The sequence below is a fragment of the Eleutherodactylus coqui genome, chromosome 6 (assembly GCF_035609145.1).
Source record: "Eleutherodactylus coqui strain aEleCoq1 chromosome 6, aEleCoq1.hap1, whole genome shotgun sequence".
In the NCBI taxonomy this organism is placed as follows: Eukaryota; Metazoa; Chordata; class Amphibia; order Anura; family Eleutherodactylidae; genus Eleutherodactylus; species Eleutherodactylus coqui.
In genome coordinates, this window is record NC_089842.1 from 82089204 (window position 1) to 82101283 (window position 12080).

Consider the following 12080-nt stretch of genomic DNA (forward strand, 5'->3'; position numbering starts at 1 on the left):
TTTCATTAAACAGATTTTAAAATTAAAATCATTGGGGCCGACTGCCGTACCTCACCAAGCAGCCTGGGCCCCTTCCCTTCTAGTAGTGCAGTGGAATTCCTTTAACTTCCAGAACCGCAGCATTTTGTCATCATTTAGATTCCTATCGGTGTTATAATTGTTCTGCAGAAATATTGGCAGATGCGGACAGAATAGCTTCTTGTAGTTGTGGAAAACTAGAGGGAGGTGCCGACATGTTCTGTACAGCTGATAATTTGGTTGGAGCACAAGCATTGTATTCATTTGTGATTTGCTTGGCTCTGCACCGCGTGTTCTTCAGAAGGATTCTTGACAGCCTCCTCTGACCCTTTATGAGTTGTTTACGTCCACAGAATGTTTTTCATTGAGCACTTCATTCTCAGTATACTCTCGCCACTGGCCACTGTCACATATGTGCTTCTAAAAACGCTACGTTTACTCTATTTTCAACACAGCTATAAATACAGCCAAGCATGTGTGAGAGTGGCTTTACATGAGAAAAACCCACAAGATGTCAGTTTCTGAAATACTAGGCCATCCTACTTGGGCACCAAAGACCAGGCCACCTTGGAAGTGGCTCAGAATGGTCAATGTAATGTGGATTGACACTGAAAATGGTATATGGAAAAATTTGCTGAGTGTAGTTTAGTGCTGCACTCTGTGATCACGCGTGTTGTCTACAACTGTGCCAGATGAATCACCTGCACCTTCAGTGAGTTTCACTTTTAATTTTTTTTAGAGTTTTTTAAAAAATCAATCCAAAGTAAACATAAACCTTTCACGCTGTTTTATTATTTTGTTTTCTTTCTGAAAAATAGGCACATATACATAATATCTATAGATGGGAGGCATGGGCAGTATACAGTAGCAGTTCTGACTGCCTCTTCAGCTGTATTGTCCCTATCAGTCATGGTGTCCGCTTATTACTCTGCTAAACGCCATGATTGCTTTTGATTATCAAAAAGTCATCGTCATTTCTTATGAGTAATGGATTTGTATACAAGTTGTCTCAGACCATATATAAAGTGACAGCACAATTTTTGTTTTACATTGTAGGATACTGTGATGTACACTTGCGAATTGGCTTTCTTCTTGTCATTGAAAAGGTCATCATCATGGGACCATTATGAAAAAGAAGACCACTGCAGAAAGCACCTACTCTGGTGCTCGTGATCTTCAGAACCAACCCGTGAAGTAATAGAAGAAGAGGATGGCCGGGTCTAATGAATTACATTCTCTTTTCCATCATGTGGACTGCCACGTATGTATGCGTCGCTCAGTGCTTCACATAACATGACAGGTTTTTCATACACTACAGTGCGTACTTGAAAGAGTAACAGATCCAAGACTTTCATGGCAGATCCACAAGATATGCCATGATAGCCTGATAGATGTGAGTCCTGCCTCTAAGACTCACACCCATCTCTAGCTTTGGCATCACTGACCTCCGGCTCAGCTGAATGTTGGCAGCTGGAGGTGTTTTGGACTTGCGGAAATGACCTAGCAGGCAAGCTAAGCTGTTTCTGTAACTCAAAAAGAAAGACGGCAAGCAGTGCGCTACGTTGTTTCTAGAACTAGTGGCATTACAGAAACAACAATGCTGTGCTATGTTGTTTCCTTAGCTCCCATTTACAATACTTAGAAGTGCGGCTCTTTCCGTAGACGCGTGGACAGGTGATCAGTAGCCATGCCAGCGGTTTCCCATCTCTGCTATGATAAGACGAGAATCATGGGAATACCTCTTACAGTCACTGTTCTCCAAGAAAAATATGCAAAAAATTGTCTTCTAGATATTACTCCCACTTACATACCAGCTACTGGCACCTAACCTGAAAAGTTAAGTCAGCTCCTCCAGATGGAAAAAAAAAGATCTTTTGGGTATCATCTATAAGTGACCACTCTGTGAATCAACATACAACTCCTCTAAACAAGAGTTAATCGCCTAACCCTGGCACAAAATCGTTTTAAAAAACCTCTTGCTGCCATCATTTTGTCACGCAGAGGAAAGGGGAGAGACGATCATTCTAACTGTTGCGTCCAATTTGTCATGGTAGAGTCTGATCACTCTAGCAGAACTGTGAGGGTAGAGTCACTAGATTACAGGTGGATTTGTAACCAGCTTCCACTGGGTCAGAATCTAACCCGATCTAACACACTCCTGAAATCTACAATGCCATTCACACATACGCTGCCATCACCAGCTTATTCTTCAAGGGAGCTGGACACAGGATTAAATAACCACGACAATCTCTTCGGCGTGTGAATCATTTTAAAACGGACAAGGCTTAACTAATAAATTGCAGATTTATTCTAAAAAAGACTAGCAGTGCATATATAATGATATACAAAGGATATACAAAAAGGTTGTTGCACTGGAGTATAAGCGTAAAAGGGGCATACACGAACAGAGCTTAAAATAGACGGGGATAAATCACCAGAAAGACACCAGTCTGAGGGTTGGTTCAAGTCCTGGTTGTGCGGATTCATGAGAACAATCCGCAACCCTTTGCCTAAGCGAATCTCGGAGAGCTAACACATGGTAGAGGAATTCTTTCTGCTTTAAGGTCTACTCGGACAGCACTCCCAATAGCCTTCTTTCGACATCATCGTGGGGTGTGTTAAATATATGCGCAGCCAAATTTGCTGGAAACCCAATTTACGGAGGCGCTCCCATGGGAAAATTATGGCTGCCATGATGCATATCATAACCCAGCTATCTGGGGGTACAAAACACAATCTGCAGCTGATCAACTACTATGCATATACCCCATTCAGTGGGTTCTGAGGGATGCATAACAACGGGAGTGGATGCGTTAAAAAAATAACTACTATAGCGCTTGGACCTTCCAGTGATCCATAATCCCCATTAAAGAATTTTCCAATGATCTATCTCTGGTGCCGGTTTGTCTGCCTTGTGTCTCTTGCTTCAAAAGAAAGCCAAGGCCATATACAAATTAGCACATTCTCGTCACTGCCCCTTTGTAGGAGAAGGACATCTGCTCCTCCAGCCTGGGTACATTAACACTTTCAAGACAATGGAGGTGATGCAGGTGATTTCTGTGGGAACTGGGAATAGCAGAGTGACAGCTGTCTGACCATCCAGCTTTCCCTGGAACCTGAATGGTGATAGACTGACACAGCAAGATGGGTGATGATTTTTGGGCTGCCCTATATCACATGCACCATGGTCCATAAGTCTTTAGCTACACCACTGGTTCTACCTACTGGTGGCTTCAGGTTGATATATCTAACCTGGGGAATATCTAAAGAAGAATATAATGTGGTCTGCAGAAACTGTAGGGCAAGTGTCAGAAAAGCTAAAGCTAATAATGAATTGAGTCTGACAATACAGGCCAAAAGCAATAAGAAAGGATTGGGGGGGGGGGGATGTCAAAAGCAAAAGAAAAGTCAAAGATGCTATTGGATTCTTACAAGATGAAAATGGTGAATTAGTTAACAATTATGTTGAGAAGGCCGAACTTTTAAATTTCTATTTTGTATCTGTTTTCTCTGAGAAAGTAGATGGAACATCAACTGATCTTCCCTGTGCTATTGGGGTAATAAAAGAATGCACACTATCTGTAAGCAGAGAGATGGTGAGGGAAAACTTAGCTAACTTAAATGAATTCAAGTCTCAAGGTCCAGATAAATTACATCCTAGGATACTAAAGGAAGCAGCAGAGGTAATTGCTAAACCACTCGCCGTAATCTTTGAAAATTCCTGGAGAACAGAAGTCCCAGAAGCTTGGACAAGAGCAAATGTTGTCCCTTTCTTCAAAATAGGGAAGAAGGTGGATCCAGGAAACTGCAGGCCTGTGAGCCTGACTTTTATACCAGGAAAGAGCTTTGAACAAATTATTAAACAGCATGTATGCAAGTACTTGGATGAAAATAGAGTAATTAATCAGAGCCAGCATGGGTTTGTAACAAACAAGTCATGCCAGACTAATCTACGTTCCTTCTCTGACAGTATCACCGACTGCGTTGATCAGGGAAATGTGGTGGATATCGTTTATCTTGACCTTAGTAAAGCATTTGCCAAAGTATCTCATACTATACTTATTGAAAAAATGACCAAATATGGGATTGACAAGGTAACTTTTAGGTGGACTCACAACTGGCTGAGTGATTGTACTCAGAGAGTGGTCATAAATGGCTGCACATCTAAGTGGAAAAATGTATCAAGTGGGGTACCACAAGGTTCTGTCCTAGGCCCCGTGTTGTTCAACATTTTTATAAATGATCTGGAGAAGGGAATTCATGGGAAACTGATCAAATTTGCAGACGACACAAAGCTAGGAGGGATAGCTAACACTAGGGAAGAGAGAGAGAGTATTCAAAAAGATCTAGAAAAGCTTGCACAGTGGGCAGCGATTAACAGAATGGTATTTAACAAGGAGAAATGCAAAGTCCTACATCTAGGCAAGAAAAATGAAGAAAGCACATACAGATTGGGAGGAATTGAGCTAAGCAGCAGCACGTGTGAAAAAGACTTGAATATACTAACAGATCATAGACTGAACATGAGTAAACAATGTGATGCAGCAGCCAAAAAGGCAAGCACAATTCTGGGATGTATTAAGAGAAGCATAGAGTATAGATCATGTGAGGTAAGTATCCCCCTCTACTCTTCCTTAGTTAGACCTCATCTGGAACATTGTGTCCAGTTCTGGGCACCTCACTTTAAAAAAGACATAGACAAACTGGAGCAAGTTCAAAGAAGAGTTACCAAGATGGTAAGTGATCTGCAAATCATGTCCTATAAAGAACGGTTAAAGGATCTGGGAATATTTAGCTTGCAAAAAAGAAGGCCGAGAGGAGACTTAATAGCTGTCTACAAATATCTGAAGGGCTGTCACAGTGCAGAGAGATCAGCCCTATTCTCATTTGCACAAGAAAAAACTAGAAGCAATGGGATGAAACTGAAAAGGAGAAGACACAAATTAGATATTAGAAAAAAACTTTCTGACAGTGAGGTTGATCAATGAGTGGAACAGGTTACCCTGGGAGGTGGTGAGTTATCCTACAATGTAAGTGTTCAAACAAAGGCTGGACAAATATCTGTCTGGGATGATTTATTAGATCCTGCACTGAGCAGCGGGTTTGACCCAATGACCCTGGAGGTCCCTTCCAACTCTACCATTCTATGATAGAATTGTAGCATTTTACTGACTGAGGATATGAATTGAAGCAGTGAAAAAATTTAGCATTATATTAGTAAGACATTACCATTTGAATTCTCATTGTTTGATGGAGAATCTGCAACAAAAAATAGTTAAAATTAGTTATAATTTAAAAAGGAAGAACCAAAATCTGATTAAACAGCAAAAAACAAAGTAGAGATTCAAAAAGTATTCTTTATTGCTGTTTCCATTTTTAGTAACTAAGAATAGCTTTACTAGAAAACGTATTCACCTTATGGAGATTCAGCAAGGTTTAAGGAGACTTTAAAAGCATATTTACATCCAAGTTTTTCATGGCCATGATGAGAAAACCCAGAATCTCTGTTCTATCTGTCGGAAAGATATGAGCGCTTAGGGCTGCTCTCATTAAAGTGAATGGAAGCTGCAAAACAGCATAGCACAGTGAACGACAATGTTTCCATAGCTAGTAGCATTATGGAAATGGCAATGCTGTGCTATGCTGTTCCCGTAGCTCCTATTCACTTTAATTAGAATTTCAGCTCTTTCCGTAGACGCGCAGACGGGTGGTCGATGGCCATGCCAGCAGTTTCCCATCTCTGCTATGATAAGACATGATGGGAATACCCCTTAAAGTCACTGTTCTCCAAGAAAAATATGCAAAAATTGTCTTCTAGATATTACTGCCACTTACACACCTGCTATAGGTGCCTAACCTGTAAAGTCAAAGGTCAGCTCCTCCAGGTGGAAAAAAAAAGGTCTTTTGGGTATCATCTATAAGTGACTACTCTGTAAATCAACATACAACTCCTCTAAAGGAGAGTTAATCACTTAACTCTGGCACAAACATTTTAAAAATCATATTACTGCCACTAATTTGTCACGCAGAAAATTATGGCTGCCATGATGTATATCCTAATCCCAGCTCTGTGAGGGTATTAAACATGATCTGCAACTGATCAACTACTACTAATATAGGCCATTTGGTGGGTTTCGAAGGTCGCATAATGACGGGAGTGAATGCGTTAGGTCTTCAGCATCCTCCCAGTCATAAAAAAAATAACTGCTATTGCACTCGGAACAGTGATCCAGTGATCCATAATCCCTATTATGGATTTTCTCAATGATCTATCTCTGGTGCCGGTTTGTCTGCCTCATGTTTCTTGCTTCAAAAGAGAGCCAAGGCCATATACAAATTAGCAGATTCTCATCACTGCCCCCTTGCTTGTAGGAGACGGACATCTGCTCCTCCAGCCTAGGGACATTAACACTTCCAAGACAATGGAGGTGATGCAGGTGATTTCTGTGGAAACTGGGAATAGCAGAGTGACAGCTGTCTGACCATCCAGCTTTCCCTGGAACCTGAATGGTGATAGACTGACACAGCAAGATGGGTGATGATTTTTGGGCTGCTCTATATCACATGCACCACGGTCCATAAGAATTTAGCTACACCACTGGTTCTACCTACTGGTGGATTCATGTTAATAGAATTATAGCATTTTACTGACTGAGGATGTGAAGGGAAGCAGTGAAAGAATTTAGCATTATATTAGTAAGACATTACCATTTGAATCCTCCTTGTCTGATGGGGAAGCTGCAACAAAAATAGGTAAAATTAGTTATAATTAAAAAAGGAAGAGCCAAAATCAGATTTAAACAGCAAAAAAGTAGAGATTCAAAAAGTATTCTTTATTGCTGTTTCCATTTTTAGTAACTAACAGCTAAGGACAGCTTTACTAGAAAACTAATTCTCCTGGTGGAGATTCAGCAAGGTTTTAGGAGACTTTAAAAGGATATTTCCATCCCAGTTTTTCATGGCCATGATAGAAAACCCAGAATCTCTGGGAGACGAGAGCGTAGCTTTCATTAAAGTGAATGGGAGCTACAAAACAGCAAAGCACAGTGCACTACATTGTTGCCATAACTAGTGGCATTATGGAAACAGCAATGCTGTGCTATGTTGTTTCCATATTTCCCATTCACTTTAAGTAGACGTGCGGCTCTTTCTGTAGACACGCAGAAAAGTGGTTGGTGGCCATGCCAGCGGTCTCCCATCTATGCTATGATAAGCCGAAATGGGAATACCTCTTAAAGTCACTTCAAGAAAAATATGCAAAAAATTCTCTTCCAGATACTACTGCCACTTACACACCTGGTATAGGTACCTACTCTGAAAAGTCAAAGGTCAGCTCCTACAGATGGAAAAAAAGGTCTTTTGGGCATCATCTATAAGTGACTACTCTGTAAATCAACATACAACTCTTCTAGATAGAAGACAACTATCCCTTTAAGAGCCTTGAAACATGACTCGGTTAGCAGCTAAACCAGAAGCAGCCATATGTATACTTTGTCTCTGTGTGCTGCTAGTTTAGCACATTAAAATTCTAATTTGAATGCTCTTATACTCTATAAATTCTGACCACACACCTATTCAAAAGTGAAGCAAAGTTCATTCTTTGAGATATAGCAGATCTGAACAGTTGTTACAATGCAGCCCACCATTAACCATATCCACCAGCAGTTCTATATTTTATGGGATTGTGCCTCAAAAAGGACTGTGAAGGGGAAGAATTTGCATACAAGAATTGTGTCCTCGTTATTTTTGAGTTGAGGCTCAAGATGTCCTACAATATGAAATACATATGTCAGGGGGGCTGCATTACCCTATATTGTAGAATGACTATATGAGTTTATGTATCAGCCTATTCATGTAAGTCTTATATTTGCCATGAAGTGTCTACATACAGTATAGAGAGGCGTTATATGACATATTGTGTCTGACTGTTAAGGCAGGATTTCTGCACATTCCCTGACCTTCACCAGTCACAGTAATAGTGGTTGTTATTTCTATGTGATTATATGTTCCGTTATATTCTTTTATGGCCTCAGTTGTTGTCGGGATGCAGTTTCCTATATCTGTGTAAAGCAGTGTCGCTATGTTGGTGGTGCTGGCCTGGGTCAATGCCCCAAAGGAACTTTTATTGAGAGACACGCTGACTGAAAGAAAAAGGGAACTGAAAGACTAGGAGATGTGTAGGACACATGAGAAGGGTAGAGACCAGATGAGGCAGTCCTGGCAGAATTGGCGCAAATACTGCAGGAAAGAAACAAAGATTTACCCTACTCTGACTGTGACTGATCATATGTAAAAGTAGTGCTGCAGCCCTGGAAAGGGCTACCCAACCACTGGAACCTTGTAGAATTAATTTGATAGCCTTAGGTGATGAGAATAAATGGTTCACACTGTAGACTAGATGAGACTAACTCAGGAGAAGGCAGAAGAAATGGGTAGCTTGACACAACTACTGTACATAGATACAATATATACAGTAAAATCAGCAATCCATTCTAGAAAATTCTCTGTATATAACATCACAAAAATCTACTTAGGTTTGTTAGGGTATTTTGCTTTCTTCTTTCCATGTATGGATGTAATACAAGGTGATTCAAAGGTCTGGGCCACTCGGAAAGTCCTGAATAAAAAGAGATTTCAGTAGGAAACTGTAGAACACTTAGGTATGGAAAAACATTTTGGCAACATGGTAATGCCTGTCGCCTATCTTGGAGGCAGACATTTTGGATTTAGCCCCAGAAACTTTAATGGAAACAGGGTCATAGGATAGATGATTTAAGGGTAGAAATTTATCAGAAATTGATAGGTGCAGGCTTTTTTTTAAATCCACGCAACTGCTTTCAAACATAGAAAATTTATGACATTAAAAAAGCACTTGGTCTATCTAGTCTGCCCTTATAGTATTTCTTTTTATTTCTCTCTTAGGATAGATCTATGTTTATCCCAGACAGCTTGAATTCATTCATTGTTGATTCTCCAACCACATCTGCTGGAAGTCTGTTCTAAGCATCTACTATGCTTTCAGTAAAAAATAATTTCCTAACATTGCTTCTAATTTTAACCCCTAACTAATCTCAGGTTGTGTGTCGTGTTTTAGTCAATAGCTTTTTCATAAAAATCATTTCCCTCCTAAATATTATTTATAGCTTCAACATACTTAAAGGGGTTGTCTCGCGAAATCAAGTGGGGTTATACACTTCTGTATGGCCATATTAATGCACTTGTAATATAGCTACGTGATGACGCGTACAAGGGGGTGGAGCCAAAACACCGATGCTGCCGAGCGGAGCCGAAGGGAGAAGACCCATCTGCGCAAGCGCGTCTAAAAAAGCAAGAAGACACCGAAATTAGACGGAACCATGGCGACGGGGACGCTAGCAACGGAGCAGGTAAGTGAATAACTTCTGTATGGCTCATATTTAATGCACGATGTATATTACAAAGTGCATTAATATGGCCATACAGAAGTGTATAACCCCACTTGATTTCGCGAGACAACCCCTTTAAACATTTCAGTCATGTCCCCCCTCTCCCTTCTTCCCTCCTTCTATTTTATCAATGTCTTTGAGTAAATGAGGTCTCCAAAACTGAACAAGTATTCCAAATCTCTCACCAGAGTTCTATACAATCTCCATCTTTCTACTGATTATATCTCTAGTTATGTAGATGAGCAGCCTACTTGCTTTCTCAGCTGATTGACTGCAGTGTGGACTCATTTGGAAGCTGCCAGAAATCAGAACACCTAAATCCTTTTCTTCTGAAGTCCCAGATAACACTAAAGACACAATACGATACTCAATCTGAGGATTCCTTCTCCCCAAGTGCATTATTTTACATCTGGAAACATTGATCTGCAGTTTCCCTTGTTTTGACCATTTATCCTGTAAGGCTAAATCATTCTCCATGTTCAGGACACCATCAGGAGTAACGACTCTATTATACACTTCTGTATCAGTAGACAGATAGACATCAACAGTTATACCTTCTCCTGTGTCACTTACCAACACATTAATAAAAATAGGACCCAGGACAGACCCTTGTTGTCCCCACTTGGAACTCGTCCTTAATCAGAATATATTCAATTATCAACAACACTCTAATATCTATCGTTTAGCCAACCGTGAATCTATAATACTATCAAAGGAATAAGTCCTATACTCAATAACTTATAGATAAGTTCTTTATGTAAAAATGTATAATTCAAAGGCTTTCTTGAAATCCAGAAAGGCGATATCCATGGCATCACTTCATCTACCACTCAGTGAGCTTAGTGTGACATGATCTGCTCTCAGTAACAATGTGCTGTTTAGGGCCCAACAGGTTATTGGTTTTTAATCCGTAACAGTCTCAATAAATTTGAAAAAACCCTCATGAAAATATTATCTTTTTTTATTGTACATTTTAAATTTGTTTCATATAAATATACTAGCTGATATACCTGGCTTTGCCCGAGTTAAAGGGGTTGTCCCGCGATAGCAACTGGGGCTATGCACTTCTGTATGGCCATATTAAAGCACTTTGTAATATACATCGTGCATTAAATATGAGCCATACAGAAGTTATTCACTTACCTGCTCCGTTGCTGGCATCCCCGTCGCCATGGTGCCTTCTAATTTCAGCGTCTAATTGCCCGATTAGACGCGCTTGCGCAGATGGGTCTTTTCCCTTCGGCTCGGTCCGGCAGCAGTGGTGTTCTGGCTCCGCCCCCTTGTACGCGTCATCGCGTAGCTCCACCCCCATCACATGTGCCGATTCCAGCCAATCAGGAGGCTGGAATCGGCACATGTTACGAGGGCGGAGCTACGCCAGCAACGGAGCAGGTAAGTGAATAACTTCTGTATGGCTCATATTTAATGCACGATGTATATTACAAAGTGCATTAATATGGCCATACAGAAGTGCATAACCCCACTTGCTATCGCGGGACAACCCCTTTAATTTGGTACTGGTGTTTATCTGGTGTTCACATGGAAAATGTTATGAAGTCGTGGTTACTTTAGAGATACCAGGAAAAAAATATGTTCACCATTTTGCATGGTTCTTTGTGTTACCCAGAAAACACCACGTGGAGGTAACGATGCGATGTTTCCTTTATATAAAATGACATCGGGGAAGTGAGAGAATTAGATTCCGTACATAAATTTTGGACGCTAATTCTTTTGTGCTTAGAATTTAATAATCGAGTTGGGACCCATTAACTTCTCCTATTTATGACATATTCAATGCTCGTGCCAAATTTCAAGTTTCTATAACATCAGGAAGTGAGAGAATTAGATTCCGTACATAAAATTTGGACACTAATTCTTTTGCGCTAGAATTGAATAATCGAGATAGGACCCCTTTACTTTTCCTATTTTGGACATTATCTATGCTTGTGCCAAATGTCATGTTTTTATGACATCGGGAAGTTGGAGAATTAGTGGCAAGTCAGACAGTCAGTCAGTGAGTCAGTGACGGCTTTCGTCTTTATATATATAGATCAATGCCCATGCCAAATTTCAAATCTCTATCACATCGGGAAGTGAGAGAATTAGATTCCGTACGTAAAATGTGGATGCTAATTCTTTTGCACTTAGAATTGAATAATCGAGTTGGGACCCATTAACTTTTCCTATTTATGACATAATCAATGCTTGTGCCAAATTTCAAGTTTCTGTGACATCGGGAAGTGAGAGAATTAGATTACGTACGTAAATTTGGATGCTAATTCTTTTGCGCTTAGAATTGAAAAATTGAGTTGGGAACCATTAGCTTTTCCTATTTATGACATAATCACTGCCCGTGCCAAATTTCAAGTTTCATATGTCACGGGGAAGTGAGAGAATTAGATTACGTATGTAAATTTTGGACGCTAATTCTTTTGCGCTTAGAATTGAATAATCGAGTTGGGACCCATTAACATTTCCTATTTATGACATAATCAATGCCCGTGCCAAAGTTCAAATTTCAATGACTTGGGAAGTGAGAGGATTAGATTACTTACGCAAAATTTGGACGCTAATTCTTTTGCACTTAGAATTGAATAATCAAGTTGGGACCTATTAACTTTTCCTATTCATGACATA

The 12080-nt window shown here is 40.1% G+C and overlaps 1 protein-coding gene across 1 annotated transcript in view; it reads right to left on the bottom strand.

Annotated features, from left to right (window-relative positions):
- LOC136631366 (sialic acid-binding Ig-like lectin 14) overlaps nt 1-12080 on the bottom strand; it is a 75977-nt gene that overhangs the window by 19610 nt on the left and 44287 nt on the right. The window contains exons 5-6 of the mRNA XM_066605635.1: nt 6727-6756; nt 5248-5277 (exon numbers count right to left, since the gene is read on the bottom strand). Of these exons, the coding sequence (XP_066461732.1) occupies nt 5248-5277; nt 6727-6756 (60 nt within the window). The remainder of the gene's footprint in view (nt 1-5247; nt 5278-6726; nt 6757-12080) is intronic.